At 43.8% G+C, this 27,319-nt stretch overlaps 1 protein-coding gene across 2 annotated transcripts; it reads right to left on the bottom strand.

The window, feature by feature from the left end:
* Window positions 1-16,439: 16,439 nt before the first annotated feature.
* Window positions 16,440-26,776, bottom strand: LAX1 (lymphocyte transmembrane adaptor 1). 2 transcript variants are annotated; one of them, XM_087436757.1, is made up of 6 exons: window positions 26,528-26,776; window positions 25,991-26,186; window positions 23,310-23,419; window positions 22,765-22,875; window positions 22,120-22,205; window positions 16,440-20,282 (listed from the first exon to the last, which is right to left on the bottom strand). In XM_087436757.1, exons 2-6 carry the CDS (start codon window positions 26,077-26,079, stop codon window positions 19,413-19,415), a joined length of 1,266 nt encoding a protein of 421 aa, XP_087292883.1. In that variant the 5' UTR covers window positions 26,080-26,186; window positions 26,528-26,776; the 3' UTR covers window positions 16,440-19,412. The 2 variants fall into 2 exon arrangements, with proteins under 2 accessions (XP_087292883.1, XP_004425259.3); XM_004425202.3 differs by having other exon boundaries at window positions 25,991-26,776.
* Window positions 26,777-27,319: the final 543 nt, after the last annotated feature.

The following is a 27,319-nucleotide window of genomic DNA, read 5'->3' as shown; positions in this document are numbered from 1 at the left end:
GCTTCTATTAATAATACATCTATTAATTGCATTTAGGAAAATTCCAAACTTCCATTAATATCTATTAATATTGAAAATCTCACTCCTGCCTCCCTGCTCATCCTGAAACCTTACCAGTCCACCCCTGCAGCTCTTTGCTCTGTCATGTTGAATAACCTGCGGTAACCTGAATGTGTCCTACTTCTCAATCCCCTCATGCTTTTGCACATGTAGTTTCTTCTGCCTAAAATGCCTTTTCTCCACCCTCAGTCAGCCTACTGACTGGTGAGCTCTGGGTTCCAGCAGCCTGTGCCTCGTCACATGGTTTAGGAATTGGCTTATTGCTCATTTGCTTCTTTTTATATACTGTGAGCTCGGTGCGAAGAGCAACATCTTGCTCATTTTCATAGCCCCATTGCCTGAAGGCATTCGATATGTGTTTGAATGAATTTGGTGGGGGGGGGCGGTAATTGCTAAGATTGGGTAAGTTAGGGAGCAGGGTTTGAAGGCCAGGGAGAAGAGTTTGAGTGATTACAAATAGGGAACCATTGTTTCATGTGCAAGGGAACAAAATGACAAAATGGACTGGGGGAGCTAGACGCTGGAGGAAGAGAGATTAGGTGGTCTGTCAGATGTTGGGAGCAATCTGGCTGTGAAGAAATGAGGGCTAAGATTAGGGCTGTGGCCCTGGGATAAGTAAGGGAAAGCCTGAAGGGAAACTGGTCTGGGGAGAGGGATGAGTTTATAGGCAGAAACAGGCAATCATTGTAACAGCTATCATTTATTGAACATCTGTCCCATGTACATACTAAGTGTCTTACAGGCCTGGGCAGGGCCTTGAGCTCTTGCTGAGAGGAGTTCAACAATGCCCTTTCCCCAGTGCGTCTACTTGCTTTTGGGGCTTGGTTGCTGTGGTTGGTGAGTTCTGGTGAAATTCCTCGTATCTTTCTGTAGCCACAAATTTATTCAGAAATTGACCCACCCCACAAAACAGAGGGAACAGGAACTATCCCCACTGAGACTTAAGGCTATAAAAACATGACTGACAGATTGGGAAGGCCCAGCCAAAGTTAGATTTCAAGAAAGCACAATTGGGTTCCCAGGAGGAAAATCCCTATAAGGCAAAATGGATTTGGGGCTGGTGACCCAGACTCAACTCGAAGGCCTAAGGGAGAACCCCTTCAACAGTGTATCTTGTGTGCCCTGAGAGTGAGTTAAGGCAGAGGTGGAGGGAAGTGACTCTGAAGGAGAGTATGTATGTGAATTGAATGAGCTTACCACTTGGAGAGCCAGGCAGCTTTGCCGTGGGATGGCTCTGACTGGGTTTAATGGAGATGGAGTATGTTCCCTTCCATTTCACTAAAGTTTTCCTGTCTGAGGAAACCTACACTAAGACCTTCAGAAGTCAGTTCACTAGAATTTTATTCCTTCAGGACTTCTGGGATTTAAGGCAAGAAACTGACACCAGTGCTATTGACATATTTCTTGCTCTGCTGAATGTCGATCTGTGGTCCCATGATTAGCTCTGGGAGCAGGTGCCTGGCTGCCCATTGCTGGGGCAGAGGTTGGCAGGCAGGGCTGACTTGGTCAGAGTGGTATCTCTGACGGGCTGTAGGGAACAGGAATTGCAGAGTCTAGATCAAAGGGTATTTTAGTCTATCTTTCACTAGCAGGCTGAAGTAGCAAGCAGTAACCAGGGCTATTTGTGGACATGTAGGCACCATGGGGATTCTCAAAAACAAGAGCAAAAGGTAACCCCTGGAAAAGACTGTAGCTTTCTATTTGTCAAACAGGTAGAGGCTCAGCAACACCTGGAAGGTTGTTAGGAATGCAAATTCTCAGACCTACTGAATCAGAAAACCTGTATTTTAACAAGCCCTCCAGGTGGTTCTAATAAACACTAAAGTTTGAGAGTCACTGATAGAGTATCATTGCAAAAGTAAAATTATTTGAGTTCAGGCTGATGACGTCTGGGATGCAGACACTCTAAAATCCATAATCCTCAGAACAACCCATTTCACTGATGGAGAAACTGGTGTTACTATTTCCTCCATGTTGGCAAATTCAAAGAATATGTTCGTGCCCCTTCGCACTCAACCTCTCAGCATCATTGGCCATGGATGACCACTCCTTCTTGGAAACATTCTCTTTGCATGGCTTCTGTGACGACATGCCCTGTGGTCTTCCTCCTACAGCATCAGGCACTCAGTCTCTTTTCCTGGCTCTTCTCTCCAACTTCCAAATGTCAGAGCCCTAGGCTGGGACTTGCATCTCCTTCTTTCCTCTATCCTGATTGTCTTCCTAGGGGACCACTTCTCCTTCCACGGCTTTAAATACTGTCTAAGGGCTTATAGGTATATGACAGTCTAGCGGTTAAGATCCGGTATTCTCACCGCTGCGGCCTGAGATTGTTTCCACCTGTCTGTCAGTTGTGTCGATGAAAACAATCCATAACCAATCTATAAATCAAAATTTGGGTGAGTTTATTATGAGCCAATTTGAGGAGTAGCCTGAGAGAACTTTTCCACCAAGGAAGGAAGCTCTCTGAAGAAGTGGGGTGTACAGAGGCCGGCCCGGTGGCGCAAGCGGTTAAGTGCGCTCGGTCTGCTGTGGCGGCCGGGGGTTCACAGGTTCAGATCCCGGGCACACACTGACGCACCACTTGGCAAGCCATGCTGTGGTGGCATCCCATATAAAGTAGAGGAAGCTGGGCATGGATGTTAGCCCAGGGCCAGTCTTCCTCAGCAAAAAGAGGAGGATTGGCAGATGTTAGCTCAGGGATGATCTTCCTCACAAAAAAAAAAAAAAAAAGAAGTGGGGTGTACAGAGGGGTTATATACCATCTTGGAACAAAGAGCATCCATGATATGTGACAGGAATATCTCTTCTACTGCTGTTGTGAGATGCTTTGCTAGCACAGCAAGTCAGTGGTCAGCAGGTCAGTGGTTACAAGATGAGTGAAAGCAGGTTAGCAATTAAGCCTTAGTTTCCAGGAAGAAATGCTTATCCTTAAAGAAATGCTGATATGGGGGAGGCAACATCCCTGTCTTTAAGGGCATCGTTCTTGGCTTTGGGATATTGTAAATGTTTAAAGCAGATGTACAATGCATGCTCAAAAGGCCACTTCAGGCCTTTCTGGAAAAAGAAGGTCAGGTTGAATTAGTTTTAAACTGAATGGCTTTCTCATATACTCCAATATATCCTATTGCTTTTCATTTATACATCAGTTGTCATACTGTGGCAGCTGCCTGTTGCTGTGATGTTGAAGCTATGCCATTAGTATTTCAAATACCAGCAGGGTCACCCGTGGCAGACAGGTTTCAGTGGAGCTTCCAGACTAGACAGACTAGGAAGAAGGACCTGGCCACCCATTTCCAAAAAAATCAGCCATGAAAACCCTATGAATAGAAGCAGAGCATTGTCTAATTAGTGCTGGAAGGTGAGAGGACAGCGCAAAAAGACTGGGCAGTGTTCCACTCTGCTGTCCACAGGGTCACTAGTAGTTGGAATCAACTCGATGGCACTAACAACAAGAAAAATGGGATCATGACTCCCCTAGACTCCAAACTTCATCTAATTACCCACTTGACATCTCTACTCGGCTCTCTAACAGTATCTCAAATGTAATATATCCAAAGCAGCGCCCTTAATTCCCCACTCCCAAACCTGTTTCTCCTCAGTCTTCCCCATCCCAGTAAAGGGTATACCATCTACTCATCATCTCCTTGCTTAGTCCCCAAACCCAGGAGTCATCCCTGATATCCTCTAAGGCTTGTCACTTCTACCTCCAAAATATATCTCAAACCTATCCACCTCTCCACACCCACAGCCTCAGCCCCAGTCTAAGCTATCATCGTGTCTTTCCTGGGTGGCTCCTGCAGCGTCCTGACTGGTTTTCCTGCTTCCTTCTATTTTTGCCCCTTTTCAGTACATTCTTTGTACAGCAGGTTTAAAACAGAAATCAGATCACATCACTCTCCTGCTTAAAACCCTTAAGTGGCTTCCCACGGCAATTAGAATGCAGATGCTTGGGTGCCGCCTGGTGGCGCAGCGGTTAAGTTTGCCCCCTCCGCTTCGACAGCCCCTGGTTCGCCGGTTTGGAACCCCAGGCGCGCACGGACGCACCGCTTGTCAAGCCACACTGTGGCGGTGTCCCATATAAAGTGGAGGAAGATGGGCATGGATGTTAGCCCAGGGCCACTCTTCCTCAGCAAAAAGAGGAGGATTGGCAGCGGATGTTAGCTCAGGGCTGGTCTTCCTCACACACACACACAAAAAGAATGCAGATGCCTGTTTGCGACCTAAATGATGCTGCATGACCTGCCCCATCTCCACCCTCCTTTCCCATCATTCCCCCGTCATTCACCACACTGCAGCCACACTAGCCATCTCTCTGTTCCTCAAGCACACTGAGAGCTTTTCTGCCTCTGGGCCTTTGTATGTGGGATTCCTTCTGGAATGCTCTTCCCGGCTAGCTCCTTTTCATCCTTCAGGCCTTGGCTCAAAGCTCACCCCCTCAGAGAGGCCATCTCTGACCGCTCTATCTATATAAGGCCTTCCTCAATCACCCTAACTCACGATTCTGTTCATTTCCTTCGTGGCACTATGGCACTTGTCACAATCTGTAGTCACCCCCTTTGTTTGTATTACCTTTCTCCCTGCTGGGTTGTATGCTCCATAAGGGCCCAGAGATTTTCTGTCTTATTCACAGTTTTACTCACAGGGCCTAAAAATGTGTCTAGCACAGAGCATGCACTCTGTAAGTATTTGCTGAGTGAATGAAAGAAACATTAAATAACTTTCACACACCAGTTTTATGTCACGTATGTTGTGAAGATATCAGCCATGTGGGAGGAGGAAGGAACTCCTGGGCATCTGTGATTGAATGCCTTCTTTTGCGTATTAAAGATAGGACTTGTCTAGTCCTTTAAGGCTGCTATAACCGAATATCATAGACTGGGTCACTTACAAACAATAAACATTTATTTCTCACAATTCTGGAGTCTGGGAAGTCCAAGATCAAGTTCCCAGCAGATTTGATGTCTGGTGAGGGCCTGTTTCCTGGTTCATAGATGGCTGTCTCCTCGCTGTGTCTTCACATGGTGGAAGGGGCAAGCTAGCTCTCTGGGATCTCTTTTATAAAGGCAGTAATCCCATTCATGAGGGATTTACCCTCATGACCTAATCATCTCTCAAAGGCCCCATCTCCAAATACCATCACATTGGGGATTAGGTTTCAACATATGAGGTTGAGGGAGACACAGACATTCAGTCTATAGCAGGACTTGATGACAATATGGCGTAGATATAGAAATTCTCTTTATTGGACTTTGGATTTTAGGTCCGTTCTTGTATAGCAGGCATATCAGGTTGCTGGAAAGGCTGTTGAGAATGTGGACTCTGCCAAAAGCTTGTTTTCCTGGAGAACCTTGAGCTGAAGGTGGAGCCTTTTCCCAAAAGTAATAAATTCAAGTATCTTTGGTAAAAAAATTTCTCCCAGACCACTCCACATGTTGGCTGTCAACTTTCATTTTAGACCAAGCAGATTTTTCAACTGTGAAGTGGCCCTGGGCCATCCAGGGACCCCAAATTGACATCCAGATAAGGCTTTGCTCATGAAATGAGATATTTGAAAGTGCCTACCACAGTGTTTGGGGAAGTATGTTGGTGAAGAATGCATAAAGGGGGCTTGAGACTGTTCAGTCATTCCCCAAGTCTGCAGGAGGGGTTCATCAGGAGCTGGCTGTTTAAGGACTCAGACCCACCCGTGTTTTGCCATGTATGAGAGAGTGAGCATCGGATGACATCCAGCGTTGGTGTGTTTGCTAATTGAATTTGATTGAGTTAGTGATACATGGAGAGTCTTCTCTTCCCCCATCATCTGCCTTCTTTCCTTGCATCTGAGCAGGTGAAGAAACAAAACCTGAACACTGGCTAAGATTGACTGTGCAAAGGCATAAAATAGGCTCTCTTCCTTACATGAGCTTTTGGGAGTCAATCAAGGATTCATACAGTTTTTCGTTAGTCTGTTTGTTTTAAGAACTGCTTGGTATCCCCAGGCACACAGACAATGCAACCTAATAGGTCTTAAGATATAGAAAACAAGGGAAAACAGATTTTTAAAATTCTCTAATTAATTAAGAGGCTAAGCCTGTTGAGAAAGTCATTTTAAAAAATCAACACTGGCCCAAACCCTAGTGAGGTGACCAACTGAATGTGTTTCTGCTGACCTGTGGCTAACGGAGTGGCCAGAACAAACTGAGGATGAACTATAGCTTGTCAGATCAGTGGTTCTCAACTTTTCTGTGTACCATCCCAGACATCATATTTCAAAGAATATTATCCAACCTGCTTTAATCCTGGAAGAAATTATATTTGACAGAAGATATGAGAGACTCGAAAATGGATTCTGCATCAGGATGAATAAGCCAGAACATTTTTCTTTTTGATTAAATAACTCAAGCATAAAAATAATAAAAGCAAGGTTTTTGGTTCTGTCCTAGATGAAATAAGCCCACTTCTGTGTCCTATGGATTACAACTAAAAACTGTGAACACTACATGAAAGGCAACTGAATGAGGATCTTGAAAGTAAACAAAAGAAGATGAATTGTGGAGAGAAGTCAAATCTTAGAGAAGTGAGCTATATAGAGATGAGTTTCTTGTTTTTTTAAACTTTTTTCTCTTTTCTCTCATTGCTTTGATCTGAGGGCAGATACCATTTGCAAAACTGTGTGGTGGGGGAACAAGAGGCTAACCTTGTGGTAGAAACTCCATCTTTCCAGAAAGGAGAACCAGAAAATGGAGACTGAAGAGAGGGTGTGTGTGTGATCCTTATATTTTTCCTCTCTCAGCTTTGCTCTGAAGGTGGGCCCTAGTTGTAGAGCTGCACTTTGGTGGCAGTGCGAGCAACTAAAATTCCAATAGAAATCCCATCTTTCTGGCCAGAGGAACCAGAAAAGGTGACCCTGAGGGCTTGAGAGTGTTGGAGGACTCATGAGAAGGAGAGAACTGGAAGGGGGTCACATAATTCTGTGTATAAACCCGTACATGTCATGGGCTCACACTTGAACTGTGCTTGCATGGGACAGGCCCAAACTAGCACAGCAAGACTTTGAGAACAGAACTGAGAGGTAAGCCACTGACCACAGACAGTGAAGCAGAACAGTCTGAACCTAACCAGGATGATTGCCTGCTATAACAAAAAGAAAAAATCAACATTCTTCAGAGGAATTTCATTAGACACAAAGTTTATACAACACAATATTAAAAATGACCAGGACATAATCTAAAATTACTTGACGAGGCTGGCCCAGTGGTGTAGTGGTTGGGTTCACATGCTCCGCTTTGGCGGGCCAGGATTTGCAGGTTCAGATCCCAGGTGTGGACTGATGCACTGCTTATCAAGCCATGCTGTGGCTGCATCCCATATAAGGTAGAGGAAGATGGCCACAGATGTCAGCCCAGGACCAATCTTCCTCAGCATAAAGAGAAGGATTGGCAACAGATGTTAGCTCAGGGCTAATCTTCCTCACATGCACACACAAAAAATAAATAAAATTAAAATTACTTGACATAAAAAGAACAGGAAAAAAGTCAAAACATTATGTTATACACCTGAAACTAATATAGTGTTATATGTCGATTATATCTCAATAAAAAGAAACTTAACAACACACACACAATAACAGGAAAGTACAATCAATTCTCATAGGACAATTAACCATTGCCACCCCAAGGTGACCCAGATGTTGGAGTTATGAGACAGACTTTAAAACAGCTATGGTAACTATGCTTCATGAAACTAATGGTAAACATACCTGAAATAAATGGAAAGAAGAAGTTCTTGGAAGAGAAACAGAAACTATAAAAAAGAACCAAACAGAAAATTTTTAGAACTGAAAAAATACAATACGTGAAATTAAAAAATTAATTTGATGGGCTAACAGCAGAATGGAGATGACAAAGAGAGAGTTGATAAACTTCAAAATAGATCAGTAGAATGTATTCAATCTGAAGAATAAAGAGAAAAACAATTAGGAAAAAAATGAACAGAATCTCAGGGATCTGTGGAACAATAGCAAAAGTTCTAACTTTTATGCCATTGGAGTTCTGAAGAAGAGGAGAGACAGATTGATGTAGAAAAATGTTAGAAGAAATAATAGCTAAAAACTTCCCAAATTTAATAAAAGACATAAATTTACAGATTCAAGAAGCTTGGTGAATCCTAAATAGGATAAACTCAAGGAAAACCACATAAAGACACATCATAATTAAACTGCTGAAAACAAAAGGTAAAGAAAAATTCTTGAAATCAGCTAGAGAAAAGTGAAATATGGGGGACACATAGGTGAACAATGACTTGAATGACAGTAGATTTCTCCTCAGAAACCGTGGAGACCAGAAAACAGTGGAACAAAATCTTTAAAGTGCTAAAAGAAAACATCTGTCAACCCAGAATTCTATATTCAGCAAAAATATTCTTCAGGAATGAAGGCTAAATAAAGATATTCTCAAATGAAAGAAAACTAAGAGAATTTGTCATCAAGAGACCTGTTCTAAGAGAATTGCTAAAGGAAGTTCTTCACACTGAAGGAAAATAATACCAGAGGGAAACTTAGAACTTCAGGAATAAAAGCAGAGCAACAGAAGTGGTAAATAGCTAGGTAAGTATAAAAGTTTATTTTTCTTCTCTCAAGTTCCTTTAAATATGTGTGATTGAGTGAAAGCAAAAATCATATCATTGCCTGTTGGAGTTTTCAAACGTACGCATAATACATATGACAGCTATGATATAGAGGAGGAAGGGTAAAAAGGCCTAGATGGTTGAAAGCTTCTACATATGACTTGAGGTAGTAAAATATTAACTCTGCGTAAACCATGAAAAGTTAGGTATATATACTTTATTTCCTAGAGCAACCCCTATAATAATAACTGAAAGGGATATAGCCAAAAAGCTAACAGATAAGTTAAAATGGAATAATAAAAAATATTCAAATAATTAAAAAAAGCAGGAAAATTAGAACAAAAACAACAACAAAAGACACAGAAAGTAAAAGCATAAAACACATAATAAAATGGTAGCCCTAAATACAATCATATTAATAATTATATTACATGTAAATGGTCTGAATATACCAATTAAAAGGAAGAGATTGTCAGATTGAATTTTAATAGATCACATCATGGTTGCAACAGCATTGTAATTTTGCTAAAAACCACTGAATTGTTCACTTCAAATGGGTTAATTTTATGTTATTTGAATTTCACTTCAATAAATGATTTTTTAAAAATACCACAACATAGGCTATATACAAGACATGTACTTTAAATACAAAGAACTAGATAGGTTAAAAGTAAAAAGATGGAAAAGGCTATACCATGCAAACACTAATCAAAAAGAAAGCTGGTGGGAGAGAAAGGACAGGTCTTCTTTACAGATAAATTCCAGTTAATCAATGGAGAGGGAGTGAAGGAAATAGAAACTCATCATTATGCCACCACTGTAATAATTTTTGCAGGCAAGATTCACCAATGGATGCTAAAATTAATGGGAGAAAGTTTGAGAAGAAACTGGGTATTTGAATAGTCTCAAAGTATCTTTCCCCAGATATTTATTTATTACAAAAGGGGAAAATAGTCACTTTACAGTAGGGAAAACTTGCAGACACCCTGTGATCAAGTTACACATCACCAGTAATAAGACATATTGATATGATGTACCTGCTGATATAATGCACTAATAAGGGCACATTATGCAGTTTTCTTGCCCAAAATGAATAACATCAATCTAATCATAAGAAAACATCAGACAAACACAAATTGAGGAATATTTTACAAAATAACTGACTAGTACTGTTCAAAAGTGTAAAGGTCATGTAAGACAAGGCAAGAATGAGGAACTGCCACAGATTGGTGGAGACTAACACAACTAAACGTTATATGGGATCCTGGATTGGATCCTGGAACGAAAAATGACATTGGTGAAAAGCTGGTAAAATCCAAATAAAGTCTATAGATTAGTTAATACTATTGTACCAATGTTAATTTCTCAGTTTTAATCATTATATCACAGTTATGCAAGGTGTTAACATTAGGCGATGTTTGGTGAAGTATACATGGGAAATCTCCGTATTATTTTTGCAACTTTTCTGTAAGTCTAAAAATTATTTCAAAAGAAAAAGAGTTAAATATTTTTTAACTGAAAGGAAGGAAGGAAAGAAAGAAGTAGTGGCTATTTTAATGTCAGATAAAGTAGACTTCAGAACAAGGAATACTACCAGTGATAAAGAGGGACATTAAATAATGACAAAAGAGTCAATTCACCAAGAAAACATAACACTCAAGAAAACATAAATGTGTATGCAACTAACAATATAGCTTCAAAATTCGTGAAGACAAAATGGGTAGAACTGAAAGGATAAATAGACAAATCCACAATTATCTTTGAAGACTTGAATACTCCTCTCTGAGTAATTGATAGAACAAGTAGAAGGAAAATCAGTAATGATATGGAAGACCTGAACAACACTATCAACCAGCTTGACCTAACTGACATTTTTAGAGCATTCCACTCAACAGCAACTGAACACATATTCTTTTCACATGAGATTTCACAAAATTAGAACACACTTGGAGAATTATGTCTTGATCTGGGATTATCAAGAATGGATTTTCCCCTCTTACAGAGAGTCAGGGTTCTCAAGGACACCTGAGACAAACTCAAGCTTCTGTCAGAGAGTCTCAGCATCTGAGTGCAAGTTACCTAGGGATCTTGAATTAAGTTAGCCGACTGGAGACCTCCCCTGATGTGTCTGCCTGTTATCTCTCAGGGTTTTGGTGGCTGCATATGGCTGGCTTCTGCTTTGATGTTTGCTGTGACTTCCAGGAAAGGAAGCACCTCCCCTAAATTAATACCATGTCTGGTATATAATCTAAATCAGTTTATCAAGGAAACAGGGAATGTGCTAGGCCTAGAAGCCTTCTTCCTACTGTCTCATTTCTTCTTTTGAAACCCAGATGTGTGTGTGCCTGTGTGTGCATATATCTTTTTACTTCTCTGAATCTCATAACACGGCTTCAGATATTATCAGGTTCCTCTATCATCAGAGATATTAATCTGTTCTGTAGTTGTGGTAGATGAAATAATGCCCTCTCCCCAAACATGTTCCTGTCTTAATCCCTGGAACCTATGAATATGTTCCCTTGTGTGGTAAAACAAACTTCTCAATGTGATTAAGTTAAGAATTTTGAGATGGAGAGATTATCCTGGATTATCTGGGTGGGCACAATGTAATCACAAGGGTCTTTATAAGAGGGAGACAAGAGAGTAAGAACCAGAAAAGGAGGTGTGATGACAGAAGCAGAGGCTTGAGGGTGTGGTCTGAAGATAGAGGAGGGGTCCATGAGCCATGGAGTGCAGGCAGCCCCTAGAAACCAGAAAAGGCAAGGAAACAGATTCCTCCCTGCAGCCTCCTGAAGGAACACAGCCCTGCCAACACCTTGGTTTTAGTACTATGAGACCCATTTCAGACTTCTGCCTTCTAGAACTGTAAGATAATAAATTTATGTTGTTTTAAATGACTAAGTTTGCGGCAACAGAAAACTAACACAGTAGCCAAATGTACCAGTCTCTTTTTATCGCTTTCTAGATTTGGGTTCACATTTAGAAAGACCTTTACCACTCTGAGATTATAAAACTTTCCCCCATATCTCTTTTTGGAACCTCCATGGTTTAAGATTTTATTACTTTAATAGATTGACTAATTGAAGGGACCAGCCAGAGGCTCACATTCTGCACTGATAGAATAGCGAAAAGTAAACAGGGTGGAAAGCTTGCCCATTTGACCTTTGGACTGGGGCCTGTCTTTCCCTATAGGAGTCTGCTAGTGTAGGTGGGGCTGGCCATTTATTGTCCATCCAGCTGACACTCAGGACTGTAAAATCTAGCCTTGGTTGTAGTGTGCTGGTGGGAGCCAAGGACTGAGGGAGCCACAGTTCTCCTTGTGAGAGAGATGTGTTTTCAACAGCTGGAGCAGGGAGGTGGAATGTCCCATATTCCCATGAAGGGACTTGGGCGAGCATGTAAACCTGAGGGTGGGGAAGGGAGGCCCATGGGAACAGGGCCAGCTACATAATGTGTGGGGCCAAGTGCAAAATAACAATGTGGGGGCCCTTGTTTAAAAAATAGGAGAAAGTACTGTTAGAGGTGCTAAATATAAAGCTTTTCCTTTCTTCCAGTCTCTCTTTTGACTTGTCATGGTGTTTTTTATTTACTATTTAATGCCATTTTAAGTAAAGTTAAGGTTTTATATTGTTAGCATGAATTTTACCACTCATCTTTATATTGTGCAGTGCCAGTTTTAAATGCAAATATATTAGCATTTTACTCAGGTGTGGAATCACCAAAATTACGCAATTTTTAATTTGTGGCTTGTACATGCATACATAAAGTCAATCCTCATTATTTGTAGATTCTGTATTTGTGAATTTACCTATTTGCTACAATTTATTTGTAACCCACAAGTCAATACTCTTGACACTTTTGGTCATTCATGGACATGCGCATGCAGAGAGTGGGAAAAATTTGAATCAGTCGACACACGTGTTCCCAGCTGAGGTTGAACAAGGTGAAGTTCTGCTTTCTTATTTCAGCTCTCAAACTGTGAACCAGTGTCTTTTTGTGGTCTACTAGTGCCACATTTTTTGCATTTTTATGCTTTTTGTTGGTGATTTCACTGTTTCAAATGACCCCCAGTGCTGAAGTGCTGTATAGTGTTCCAAAGCGCAAGAAGGCTGTGATGTGCCTTACCGAGAAAACACGTGTGCTAGATAAACCTCATTCAAGCACAAGTTATAGTACCATTGGCTGTGAGTTCAAATGTTAATGAATCAACAATATATGTAAAATAAGATGTCTTTAAACAGAAACACACATAAAACAAGGCTATGTACTCACCAGTTGATGAATATGTTGTGGACAGAAGCTTGCAGGAACCTAACTCTATATTCCCCCTAGGAGCAGTGTGGTTCAGTATTTGCTAGTTGAGTGTTCGTGGTGGCTTTCTAGACCATAACTATGGTGAATAACAAGAATCAATTGTATTTCATTCTTACAAGAACAGTGGAAACACGGCACAAAAGTACCTCGGCTGTTTTCACTCTTGTGATAGTGTGATTTATAATAAATACAGTCGTCCCCCCTTATCTGTGGTTTTGCTTTTTGAGGTTTCAGTTACCCACAGTCAACTGAGGTCCGAAAATATTAAATGGAAAATTCCAGAAATAAACGATTCATAAGTTTTAAATTGCACACCATTCTGACTACTGTGGTGAAATCCTGAACTTTTCCTCTCTGTTCTGCCCCGGACATGAATCATCCCTTTGTCCAGCACCTCTATGCTGTTCGTGATACCCACCCATTACTCACTTAGTCACTTAGTAACCGGTTATCAGGTCTGTCTGTCCTGGTATCATAGCTTGTGTTCAAGTAACCCTTATATTACTTAATAGTGGTCCCAAAACACAAGAGTAGTGATGCTGGCAATTTATTACAGTATATTGTTGTAATTGTTCTATTTTATTATTAGTTATTGTTAATTTTTTATTGTGTCTAATTTATAAATTAAACTTTATCATAGCTTGTATGTATAGGAAAAAACATAGTATATACAGGGTTCGGTACTATCTGTGGTTTCAGGCATCTACTGGGGGAAGGTAACCCCTGCAGATAAGGGGAGATTACTGTATATATTTGGTCTTTGCCCATTTCTGGCACTAAGCACCCAAAACCCTGGGAATTTCCTAAGTGATGAGAGTGACAAAGGCACTTTTGTTATGTTAATGGTGACTTTTGGACCCCACCTAAGGATGAGGCTGGTTGCCAGGGAACCAACCCTGTGATTAGAGGGTTGAAACTTTCAGTCCCACCGCCTGACCTCTGGGGAGGGGAGAGGGGATAGAAGTTGAATTGATCACCAATGGCCGATGATTTAATGAATCACGCCTATGTAATGAAACCTCCATAAAAACCCAAAAGGACAGGGTTTGGAGAGCTTCTGTGTTGGTGAGCCAGAGAGCTTCTACCAAGAGGATAGAAGCTTCTTTTTTCAGGACCTCACTCTGTATCTTTTCATCTGGCAGTTGATTTGTATGCTTACTACCCTTTGTAATAAATCGATAATCTAGTGAGTAAACTGGTTTCCTGAGTCCTGTGAGTTGCTCTAGCAAATTAATGGAATCCAAGGAGGGAGTTTTGGGAACCTCTGATTTATAGCCAGTTAGTCAGAGGCACAACCTGGGGTTGTGATTGGCATCTGAAGTGGAGGGTGGTCTTGTTGGACCAAGCCCTTAACCTGTGGAATCTGATGTGATCTCCAGATGGATAGGGTCAGGATTGAGTGGAATTGCAGGACGCCCACAGGAAAACCAGAAGTGATGATAAAGCCCCATGATACTCAGGGAAGAGACGTGCCAGAGGGACAGCAAACTTCTGTCTTCTGCTCACTAGAGGGTAAAGGACAGAGAGGGAAGGAGGAGACCTAGCAAACCTCTGCATCTGATATTAAACAGTATTCTGAATGAGGTCACAATCAATATAATACAAGTGTGAATTTTTAATTCACCATAATTAACTAATTAAGGAATCATAATGGATTAGTTATCTTTACATCTACTTTTTCATCCTGATCTTGAAAATATTTCATCATATTTAGCATTATCAGGGGTATGAGATGAGATAATTACTGCTATTGGGCATTCAATTTAACTCAAAATTTCCTGGCATTACTAATGTGAGAAAATAACACTATAAAGGGAAAGAGAGAATTATAATTTAATAAAAAGTCTTTCATCTATCCATTTGAAAAATTCTCAGAACAAGAAATAAGCAGAAATGTTCTCTACCTAATATGAGATAATCTGCAATTTATTAATCATTCTCACTTTGGGAGAATGTGTATAAGTGTAACTATCTTGTTGAGGTGTCCAGCTCATTGGGGTATAAACACGAGCTTTCTGTTTTCTGGGACCTGTCCCCCAACTGTGGTAGGTTGAACCTGCCTCTCTTATTAGGTAGTAGCTCTCTTAACAACTTCTTATTTTGATCCCATAATTTTTCATCTCATTACCATCTCTTAGTTATGAGAATTCTCTTAGGCCAGTCTCTAAGATTCGGTTCTGTCCGAATCTTCATTCTCACACCTGATACAAATCTCTCCTTACTTGACTGGGTGAGGTTGCCATTCTCTCTCTCTGCTTGTTGTTGCTTCCCTGGCTAACCCTGACTGGCCGTCAGTATCAGACTGACACATGCCCTCTGGGTGGCAGGAATTTAAATGCTGGTCACTTGTAGGGTAAATCTGGAAGCCTTGACAAAATCTACCCTGAATACAGGCACCAGCCGTGGGAGAGGCAGCTCCTGCAGCACTCTGCCTGTATCCCACTGTCTTAGTCAGCTCAGGCTGCTAGAACAAAAATTCCATAGACTGGGTGACTTCAACCACAAACATTCATTTTTCACAGTTCTGGAGGCTGGGAAGTCTAAGATCAAGGCTCTCACAGATTCAGTGTTTGGGGAGAGCTGCTTCCTGGCTCATGGATGGCCATCCTCTCTCTGTGTCCTTACAGTGGGGAACGGGCAAGGGAGCTCTCTGGGGCCTCTTTTATAAGGGCACTAATTCCACTCATGAGAGCTCCACCCTCATGATCTAATCCCCTCCCCAAGGCCCCACCTCCTAACAGCATCACCTTGAGGATTAGGTTTCCACATATGAATTTTGGGGGGCACACAAATGTTTAGTCCAAATCATACACCCAAGTCTTGTGAGGCCACTTCAGATGGTCTGTACCTCACAGATTCATCCTGGAGGCCCCTTGCCTTGGCACCCTGCCGAGGTGGTGCCAACAAGATGGCCAGGCCCAGTCACTCTCCCTTGGTGACACTCGCCTGACAGTGGGTGGCCAGTGGCTCCACAGGCCTCTTTCTCTCAGTTCTGGTGGCACACTCTTTCTCCTTTTCCTGGGCCCTCAGCACACTGCAGAAGGGGATGACTCCCCGTCCGGGGTGAGGGGCCGTGAAGGAGGAAAGAAGCTCTCTTCCTGGCCAGCGTGCTCCTCCAAGGCTAGCCTCGCCGACCTCCAGCCCTCTCCCGTGGGCAGGGACGTGGTGTGGTGCAGGGTGGACTAGCTTTCCTGCTTGCAGTGAGCCTTGAAGGGGGCTGGCTGACCCCTAACAGCGGGTGGCGCTCTGAGCTCAGAATATGGGATGTTTTACAACTTTTGTACTCAGCTCTAGGCCTTAGCCTCAATTCCTGAATGACAGAAAAAACCTCGCTCAACATTTTATGGTATAAGTACTGCACTGAAACCGCATCATTGACCATCAGTCATCAATAACCTGCTTTTATCTTGGGCCTTGTGCTAAGAGCCAGGGTGAATACAAGGGACTTAAACAGATTTCCAGCAGGGCAAGTGATCGCAGATTGATAGGAGACTGTTAATATATGTTAACAAAACAATGCAGGAAACAAACATACCCAGAACAATTACACCAGCATATGCTTTATGTTATATCCATCGTGCAGGAGAAGGAACAAAGGCACATTTACAGTAGTGGGTTGAGCCTCCACGTCTTCACTCCTGGCTTTGTCCGTGCTTTAAAATTATTTTTTATCTTGAAGTAATTTACAGAAGAGTTGCAAAGAGAGAACAGAGAGTTCCTGTATACTCCTCACCCAGCTTCCCCTGATGTTAACATCTTATACAACCATGGTACGTTTATCAAAACTAAGAAATTAACTGATATAATACTATTCAGTAAATATGGACTTTTTTTGAGTTTTACCAGTTTTTCCCACTAATGTCCTTTTTCTGTACCAGGATTCAATTCAAGGTACCATGTTATATTTAGTCATCATGTCTCCTTAATGTCCTCCAACCTGTGACAGTTTCTCAGTCTTTTCTTGTCTTTCATGACCTTAGAACTTTTAAGAGTTCTGGTCAGGTATTTGTAGAATGTCATGCAGTTTGGGCTTTCTGATGCTTTCTCATGATGGGACTGGGGTTGTGGATTTGGGGAAGAATATCACAGAGGTAAAATTCTCTTCCCCTTGGTCATGCAGCCCTGTGACTTATTCCTTACTGGTGAGTTAACACTTAACTGCTGGTGTCTGCCAAGTTTCTTCACTGTAAATTTACTATTTTCCCCTTTCCATATTCTCTTCGTTAGAAGAGTCACTAAATGCAGCCCACACTGAAGGGGAGGGGAATTAAGATCCAGAGGAAGTATCAGACAATTTGCGGACATGTGTGAAAACCATCACAGTAATGAACAACTATTTGGGAGGAGATTCTTTGAGGCTATGAAACTACTTTCTTTCTCCTTAAAGTGTCACCCACTAATTTTAGCATTCATTAGGACTTGCCCAAAGTGATCATTCTGTGGTGTCTTAATGGTGATTTTCTTTTCCCCTTATTTCTTCTACATTTACTATTTGGAATTCATCTGTAAGGAAGATTTATCCCTTTACTCCATTTTATTTATTTATTTGACCATTGGTGTGGACTCATGGATATTTATTTTGTTCTTTGGGTTATAAATCTATGTTATATTTATTTATTCTTATTGCTCAAATTGTTCTAGCTTTGCCTCTGGGAGCTCTTTCAATTGGCTCCCTTTGACATGCTCTCATCTTTTCTTTTCTTCTCCCCACTTTTTCTTTCTTTTCTTTCCTTTTCTACAAGATGGTCAAGCTCATCCTATATTTTTCCTGCTCCAGCCCTAGAACTAGCTATTTCTCCAAGGAGCTCTGGTTCCTTTCATTGGACAATGATATTCAGGAACCAAGATCTGAGTGCTAAGTATGTTCATTGCTACCGGGCTATCAGTATTTCTAGACCCTCTAGTGGACAGAACTAGAAAATATATGTATACTAGCCTCTGGAAACACACACATCTATATTTATTTCTGTATCTATTTGTATGTATATTAAATTAAAAACTAGTTCAAACTGTACCTCCAACTCTAATCAAGCACCAGAGTTCACTGTATCCTTCCCTACTTGCCTATTTGTCACCTCTTTCTTTGACAGTAAGAAACTTGCTTCTCCTTATCTATAACATATTTACTTTTTGTTCAACTCTAGTATACATTCAAAGTAGTTTGAGAATTGCTAACCTATACTCCTGTGCCATATAAATTTACCAACTAGAGTGCAGTGTTTGTGTTCAGTTCTTTGTGTCTTTATCTTACAGTTTCAAGTAAAAACATTATTTTCCAAAGTTAATTAGGCCAGGTCCTTTTTTCCGCACCCCCTTCAGTGGGATTACATTTGTAATACAGTTAAATTCATTTGTCACAATGTATATTCTATCATGGGTTCCCCTGACAGCCTGGTTAATTTTTTAAAATTTGCATACAATTAAAGTCACTCTTTGTGTTACACAGTTTTTTGTGTTTTGACAAATGCATAAAGTCATGTATCCACCACCACAGTACCAATCAGAACAGCTCCATTATCCTAAAAATTCCCTTGTGCAGCTCCTTTGTTGTAAACCTCTCCCCTTTCCCCAAACCTGCCACCACTGATCTGTTTTCCACCCCTGTAGTTTTGCCTTGTCCAGAATGTCGTATAAATGGAATCATACAATATGTAGACTTATAGTTCTAGCTTCTGTCACTTAACAAAATGCATTTAAGTTTTGTCCACGTTGTTGCATGAACCGATACTTCATTCCTTTTTACTGTTGAATATGGCTAAACTCATTGTATGAACACGCCACAGTCTATTTACCCATTCACCTGTTGAAGGACATCTGGGTTATTTCTAGGTTTTGGCAATTATGAATAGAGCTGTTGTAAACAGTCATGTGTGTGTTTTTGTGTGAACACAAGTTTTCCATTCACTTGGGTAAATACCTAGTAGTGGAATGGCGGTGTCGTACAAGTGTGTGTTTATAAGAAACTGCCAAACAGTTTTCCAAAGTGGATGTTATGCTTTGCAATTCCATCAGCACTGAGTGTGAGTTCCTATTCCACATCTTCTCCAGTATTTGCTTGTCCACACTGTCTCCCCACCTGTATCCCAACATCTTCCTTCCTTTTGGCTTCTGCCTGGATTACAAAACAATCTGTATTTTTGCTTTGCAGCCTGCTGGTATAAGTGAAGGTAACGATTTTAGACTAGTGCATGTTTCCACTGTGCACTAAAGTACTCTCCCATTTTTAATCTCCTAACAGTCCTAGAAGGTGGTTTCAGGAAACATTCTTAGGTTGGTATGAGAGATAACAGCACCCAACTTGAGAAGAATTTCTTTCTGCCTTTCCCAAACCTCTGCTTTTGTGAGCCTCTTAGCTCCGTACTTATTTCAGCCTCTTTTCAGCCTAACCACTGAAATACAGGATGGTCAAGGGTCTTCACTAGACCCTGTGGTGGCTATGGATCTGGCAGGATAGACCTTTCACATGGCTTTCCAGCTGGGTGGCTGGATCTTAACTCATCAGGAAGGAGCTGTGTCTCAGGCTCCTGCTCAGAGTCCCTGCCTCCTAACTTGGCAGCTAGCACATTCTCATAGTCATTGGAGTCCTCGTTTGACACCTCTTCTCCATGTTTCATCTGACTGTTCTCACTCTGTGCAGAGGACCAACAGGCTACATAATCCTCTAAAGCCAAGAATCTCCCTGACTGCATGACAGGTTGGATGTGGGTCCCTGGACCATCTGTCCTGCCCTCTACACGGTCTGTGTTTGAGGATGTCACTTCTTCCTCCACCTGCTGCTGGTTTTCATTAGAATCTGCTGGTGGGACATTTTCATAATCTCTGCAGCACTGAACAGCCGCCCAGGGCTGCTTCCCTTGAATGGCCCCGAGATCCAACCCCGCCATGTTGACATAGTCATTTGAGGTCTGAGAAGAATCTTCCCCATCGCTGAGTGGATCACTGCTCTCAGTTCCTGGAGACCAAAAACTGGGGCAGTCACTGGCATTCCCACAGCCCTCGTCTCTTTCCTCAGGAAACTCCAGCTCCTGGGCTCTTGGGAGGTCAAAGAGGTTCCCAGGAGGGCTGCTGGTAGAAGCCAGAGACTCAGCAATTTCTTCTGCTGTGGGGACATTGACGTAATCTCTCGAATCCTCTGAAGAAATGCTCGGGCAATCTCTGGAAGCTCCGATGTTGACGTAGTGTGCTGAAGGAGTGAGGTTCTCACACACGTGGGGCCCCATGGCATTGTCATAGATGCCCACTGCATACCCCACGGCATAAGGATGGGCTCTATGCGCCTGCAAGGCAGTGCCTGCTTGGGAGGGCTGTGAGTAAGAAGAGAAAGCTAGTGACAGGATGGAAGCAGAAATATGGACAGAACCTTTCCTCCTCCCTGCCCAGCACTGCTATCGGACAGTTCCTTCACTCAGCTCTCCACCCGGGAGAAAAGCTCTAGATCTGGGATCTCAAACTGCGAGGCTTTAGATGCTAGGTAGGTATGAGTGAAGTGAGCTGAGTCTAAGGAAAGCAACAGTGCAAATGTGATGATAAATTGCAACTGGTTTTTGGCACAATGTGGAGTGGGGGTGGGGTATGATGAACTGGAGGGGCTGTGTCTCAGAGCACCCTGAGAGGTGATTTAGCACAGTGGCTAATGGTAGAGACTAGGCTGAGACTGAGGGTGCAAATCCCGCCTCAGCACTCGGTGCTGAGTTGGGGCAAGTTACCTAATCTCTCTGTGCCACAGTTCACTAACCTATAAAATGGGGATAATCTTAAAATCTACATCATGACTTTTTTTGTGAGGAGTGAATGGATTACTGTGAGTAAAGTGTTTAGATAGCTCCTGGCACACAGAAAATACTAAAAAATGCCCGACGTTATTAGTAAAGGGGTGGTTGATACACACAGTCAGCAGATTACAGCTTTTTAGGGATGCTGGTCTGATGTTCCCAGAAGCTCTGAATTTTCAAGAAAGCTGGACATCCAGACTTTAATGTGAAATCTTTTAGAGATTTAAATGTTGGCAACTGGTTCAAAATGTTCTTCAAACACTACAGGGTCCAAGCCAAACATGTCTGTGGCTTAAGTCAGTTTGGGACTTAAGCTCTCGAAGCAAAATCCCCTCTGAGCCCACCAGAGCCCGGAGCCAGCTTTGGCAGTGGGGTTTCCTCCTCCCTGCCCTTTATCAGCCACTCAGACTTGCTGCCCAGGAAGTCTTAGAGGCAGGAGCAGAGCCCAAGGATGTGACATGCGAGAGGAGGAGGAAGCAAAGGTGGTAACCTGGCAGTGGTAACGTGGAGGTGTGGAGGTGGCCGCGTGGTAACTGAACCTAAACCTCTGGGTAATAGGAGGCTGGGTGACAACAGAGTCATCAGCAGCAGCATGACTGCACTTACCCAAGGATGACCACAAAACCAAAGGGATTGTTTCTTTAACAAGCAAACAAGACCTTATCTATGGAAATGAACACCCTGCTCTTCAAAGTAATCACTCTCCTGTCCCTGATGCCTCTTCCTCAAACAGTGTGGGGCTCCTGCTTGGGGGCTGCCTTCAGAGCCAGATCCTGAGACACACGGGTTTTTTTCCATTTAATTATTCCAATTAATAACAATTGGAACCTCAAAGGATATCAGACACTTGCTGTGATCAGACACTTTCTACACTAGTTACAGTGCTGAATGCCTTAGGAATATTTCTGCTATTGAGGAGAATTGAAACAATTTGATACAGGCCCCAGAAGTAAGTCCAAAGCAGGGTTTTAAGGGTGTTTTGCACACCAACTGGAGTGTTGGAATATTTGGGTACCCTCCTGAGGTGATGACTTTGAAGGGGACAGCACCCATTTGGATAAGTACGTTATCATGTCTTTGTTAAAACAATCCATTTCAGTTTTAACATCATGTCCTTGAATTCATGCACCCTGGTGCCTTTCTTAAAATCCAAAGCACTTGCTCCTATCTTTCTAAATTTTTCTCCTTGGGCAGTGGGGAGATGCTGAGGCTAGTCTTTCCAATTTATTATTAGGGCTGCAGGCCGACTGCCAAAGGACATGCTGTTTGCGGCGAAACAAGATCTGAGACCTGGACCTCTTTCCCCTCAGTTCTTCTGCCAGAGACATGTCATTTCTCCCAAGGGCTTGTCATTTCACTTGACTCTTACCATGTGCTCAGAGGGAGGGCTGTCAGAATTTCTGGAGAGGAGGCTCTCGGTACTGAAAATACGGATACTCCTCGGCTGATGTCTCCCTGAGAGGACAGAAAACAATCCTGAAGATAGCCCGTCCTCTGAGTGCTTCAGCCCCAACATCCCCTCACTGTGGGTGGAGTGGGTGTGCGTGCTGTCTGGTGTTTGGGGCCTGGTGCTCTGTGGTAAGAAGGGCAGAGCTGCAGGGATGATGTGTTCTGAGCCCTCCTCAGACTTTGTGGTGCAGGAGGACACGAGAGTAGAGGTTGGGGAGGCTGGAAATGGGGCTCCTGGGGCAAACCGTCTCTGTCTGTAATGCGGGCGGCCATGTTCTCCCTCTGAGTGTCTTTCCCACCTCTAGACACACTCATCTGTCCTCTGCTGCCTTGACATCAAGAAAAACTCAAACCCCAAACCTAGATGACCCCCTGCTCTCTTTTTAGAGCTTGCTAGGCCTCCCCTGGAGCTGTATCTTGCAGTCTATCCATCCCCTTCTCCATGTACTCTGAAGGGCAGAAAGGTCTGAAAGTTTAGAGAAAGTTGCTTCTGGGTGGTGAGATGTGCATCTGGGGGCAGAAGTGTCATTTGTCTGGACTCCATGGTTGGGAAAGGAAAACCTACCCAGCTCTTCTTGCCTGCGGGGCAAGAGGTCATAAATATTTTTGGCTCGTTGTCTTTGTCTAGGCAGAGTCAGCGAGGGCCCGACAGTAGTGCGGAGATAAGGAGCTTGCCCTGCAAGGCAGTGAGAGAGGTGGAGTCACAGTGGGCTGGCTACACAGGATGTGGGGACCCGGGGATGACACGGTCCCTGGAGACATTCCCCACTCTCATCAGGTATCATAAAAAGTACATTTTTAGACTTGACCCTTTCCATTTGAGTTGAAGAATAGGGGACTCGTGCACAGAAGCAGGAAGAGGAGACAGGGGTACAGGGGTACCAGGGCAATGACTCAAAATGGAACTCCAGTCAGCACAGAGCCTTTGAGCCACGATCTTGAGGGAGCCACGATCTTAGGATCTTGAGCGAGACAATGACCAGCATGTCAGATAAAAACAGAGGCCTCCCCAGTGCAATAGTTTATCCCTGGAGAAAAAACTGGGCTTTAAACGCCAGGCTGGATTATTGATCCCAGTGTGTCTCAACTTTGGACAAACAAGGGACTCACACTTCTTCCGTTTATTCCAGTTCCACAGGACGCAGAAAACCGTGATGACCAGGAGGATGGAGAGGAGTCCCGCGAACCCAGAAAAGATGTTGCTGCTTTGCTCTTTATCTCTATGAGGAAACAAGTGCGATGCCCAGCCATAGGGGAGTGGGGGAGAAGATAGTTCCCTCAGGAGTTAGAGCCCCAGGATTTGCGATGGAGGCCTGTGAAGGAAAGCTGAAGGGGGGTGGGCTGTGTGGTGGAAGAGAGGGTCATCTCTTGGATGGAGAGAAATTGGACACAGGAGAAGGGAACTATCCCTTTTGAATGCCTACTGGATTCCAGGGGTTTGCATGTGAAATTTATTTAATCTTTACAACAGTCCTGTCTCTCTTGTGGCCAAAGAACCTGAGATTTAGACTCAGAAATGTAGAGGAACGTGTCAAAGACATCATGGGTGGGAAGGGGCAAAGACGGATGTGAGTCTAAGTCTGTTTGGGCCCAAGGGTTGTGCTAGCTCCAGAGCACCGCACTGTCCTCCAAACTCGCCACATCAAGTCCGTCTGCCCCTGCTTCCCCTCATCCTGCTCCTGGGCTTCCTGTCCTGCTTGGAGGAGAGGATTACTCAACTTACAGCTACGGAGTGGCCCTGTGACAGAGTCCAGCTTGCGTGCTTGAGTGACCCCCACAGCACCAACCTGAGAGCTGGTCTCCAAGCAGCACTCCGCTGTTCTGTGTAATTTAACCAGTGCAAATGCACCAAGCAAGGCCACGCTGCTTGTAATTCTCTGGCAGGCCTGGAGTTCCTGCTCTGCTTTGCCTACTGTAACAGGAAGCAGCCAATCGAGGTTCCAAAAGGAATCACTAGCAGACATGCTACCCCCAAATATTAGAAACCAGGTCATCTAGCAGGGAAGGTTTTTGTCCTCCTGAGTTCTAGGCTTGTTTACTCAACTTTATACTGGAAATTTCCACCAGGCTGCCCAATAGACATCTCAAACCAAATATGTCTAAAACAGAACCCTTGCTCTCCCCCCACAAAGCTGCTCCTCCTTTGGTGTTTCCCATCATCTAGTAGCTTGGTCAAGACCCTGGAGCCATACTTGACTGCTCCCTTTCATTCATGACCCGCTTCTAGTCAACCAGTAGATTTTGTCTTCTCAACCCCTGGGCATCTATCCCAAACCCAGTCACCTCTCGCTCCTCCACTGCCACCACCCTGCTCCAAGCCACTGTGTGTTCCCCATGGACCTTTGCAGTAGCCTCCCTAATGGGTCTCCTTGCTTTCACTCTTGGCCACAAAATACTATCTTCACATGTGAGCCAGCGTGAGTCTCTCAACAGTAAATCAGATCGCGCCCCTCTGCTTGCAACCTTCCATGACTCCCCATCACACTCGGGATGACACCCATGGTCCCTCCCCAGGGAGGACTTCCAGCACCTTCTGTTCTGGCCTCTGTGACCTTCTGACTTCATTTCCTACCCCTTTCCCTCTGACTTTGACTGCCAGGACTCCTGGCTGTTCCTTGACCACGCAAAGCACAGTCCTGGCTCACCTGCCGCTCCCTCTCCCTGGAGCCCTCCTCTGCAGCTGTCTTCGCAGCTTGGGCCCTCATTTCATTCAGGTCTCTCCTGAAATAGCACCTCCTCAGACAGGTGCTCCTGGGCCACACCCTGTTACTGTCAGTCCCCATACTCTCCTCTGGTGTTTCTTCCTAGCACTTACGACCAATGGACATTATAGTCTACATTCATTTGCTTCTCTGCTTATCTCTGAGTTGCCCACTTGGCTGTCAGCTCCAGGAGGTCATGGACTTCTCTCTCCTGCTCACTGGGTGCCTGGAACAGTGCCTGGACTTATTGGGGCTTGATGAGTATTTGTTAAATCAATGAGTGAGTGAATTCATAAACGAGTGAATGAATATAAAAATAGTTTTTTGGGGGGTGAGGGCTGCAGGGTTCTGACAACTTTATGAATTCATCCCCCATCAATGCTCTTGTCCACCTGCAAATGACATGTGTGTGTTTGTCATGGTAATAACATTTATTTCCCCAAACTAGAGTGATTTTAAATTTATTACGGTTGAGTTGTACTGTTATCATAGCACTGAAATTTATACCTACTAGTGTTCCTACCCTTTCAACTGCTGATGGACTTTTTATTTTTGTTAGCCTGATGTTGAAAGTTTTAGCTGTAAAATTTACATCCATGATTAGTTCTGTGAGATTTTGTGTCCTAAAGACATATCTTTATCGTATCTATGATTACATTTTTCATTCATGGCAAGTTTTTAGGACCTAAAAACACATCCTTGAGATAAGTGGGCCTTTTGTTTCCATCATGGCAGGACCTACTTGTTTTTTGAGGAATGATTGGTGGGATCAGGGACAGGAAAGACTGAGGACAGTTATCAGGACCTCAGGGAGGAGAGAAGTCCACCAGGCCAGGCAGCCAGCTCTCGGAAAATCCTGTGTTGTCAGAGCCTTCCTCTTCCCCAGCAGCTCCCTCTTCTCCTCGACACCTCTTCCTTTCCTCCCAGCAGTCCTGAGCAAACCTCTCTGAGCCTAGAGTTTGGTGGTCTCAGTGGACCTGAGCCTGGTTGCAAGGGGTGGCAGCACTGCTGGGGTAGAAGCTGCCAGGGTAGAGCAGGGCCCTCTGTCTAATCAGGGGAGGGTGGAGCTCACCACCCAGAGCCACTCACCTGTCCAGGCTGCTGGGAGTGACCTGCAGAGTGCCGGGCTCCGCTGTCCTCCCTCTGATTTCTGAGAGGGTTGGGGTGGTGACAGCCATTGTCACAGGAACCTCTCTGGCTTCAGCTCCTCCTTCTAAGCCTCCTTTCAATCACAATCAGCCAGCCAGCATGTCTGCCACTTTCCTGGCTCTTCCTAAGTTGTTGACTCCCAGCAGAAAAGGCAAAATCGGTTTGTGTTTTACATATCATACTGTGTGCTATAACCACTTTTTTTAGTAGACAAGAATGACAGAAATCCTCCTGGTTTTCATGTCTTCCAAACCCTCCCTAATGTACAACTCTTAACTCTCAAAATTTCTTCTTAAATCTTTATTCACCAAAGTCCCTCACAAAAAAAGTCTATTGGTTTTTATTTCTTCCTTTCTAAAGCTCCCAATCTCTCTCTCTAGAACTTTCTTTCCCCCAACAAACTCCCTGCTTTGTGCCTACCCCTGAAATGTCAGGCTGAGTTGACCCAACATACGAAGACAACAGGCTTGGTTCTACCTGGACACGGCTACAATGCCCACTGCAGAGGCGAGGGCTCATCCAGCGTGGGCTCCCCCGGCGAGGCGGCTCCGGGAGAAGCTGTGGTCTTTGCCTCCGGTAGAAGTGTGAGGGGCACCAGGGCGAGACTGCCAAGAGGCCCTAGAGAGGCACCGTGAGAAGCTTCTCTTCCTCCAACCCCCAAAGCAGAGAGAAAAAAGCAAACACTGTGCCGGAATGGAAACAGAGAGTCAGTCACAGGAAGCGACACCACCAACGTGCTAACGGGGCCTGGGGCACAGGAAACGCTGCTCAGCTCTTACTAAGAGAAGAAAACTTGTCTGTGCCCCTGTTCCCTGGGTCAGCCAGGTGTGCCGTGCTCTGTGGGAGTGTGACTGAGGCTGGAGCAAGGTGGTGGGGTATCTGTGCTTGTTTACCCTGGGTTTCTGAGACGTCTAGTGTTTTATAAACCTCCAGGTTTATCATGTTTTTTAGTAGGTCTAAGGAGCCTAGGAAGACGCTTTTTAGAAAAACGCAGAGCTCTGGCACCTGCGGCTGTTCCATGGGCAGAGAGTCCAGAGGGGGACAGGTTGTTTTCATAAATGCTTCCCCGGTGATTTTGACGGAGCTGGTCTGTGTTCCACATTTGAGAACCTGTGCTCTGGGTTTGACCCTCAGAGTGGAGCTGAGGCTGGGTTAGCGGGGCCCTGGAGGCCATCTCTTCCTGAAGGCCTGCCTGCAGTGGCCCCTGAGTGCTGGCTGTCTCCCTTGCAGGGCTCTTGGAGAAGATCCATCCCAGGCCTGCTTTTTGTA

This window comes from Ceratotherium simum, chromosome 2 (genome assembly GCF_057802395.1).
Source record: "Ceratotherium simum simum isolate JZ-2026a chromosome 2, ASM5780239v1, whole genome shotgun sequence".
Taxonomy (NCBI): domain Eukaryota; kingdom Metazoa; phylum Chordata; class Mammalia; order Perissodactyla; family Rhinocerotidae; genus Ceratotherium; species Ceratotherium simum.
Note: the sequence above shows the minus strand (reverse complement) of the source record. Positions and strands in the feature narration are given on the sequence as shown.

Coding starts and splice junctions, on each gene's coding strand:
- LAX1 (XM_004425202.3), bottom strand. CDS start 26,079: ATGGCTGTCACCACCCCAACCCTCTCAGAAATCAGAGGGAGGACAGCG. Junction 22,206..22,764: donor CCGCAGGCAAGAAGAGCTGG/GTAGGTTTTCCT, acceptor CTGTCCTCTCAG/GGAGACATCAGCCGAGGAGT. Junction 20,283..22,119: donor GCCCTCCCTCTGAGCACATG/GTAAGAGTCAAG, acceptor TCTTACTCACAG/CCCTCCCAAGCAGGCACTGC.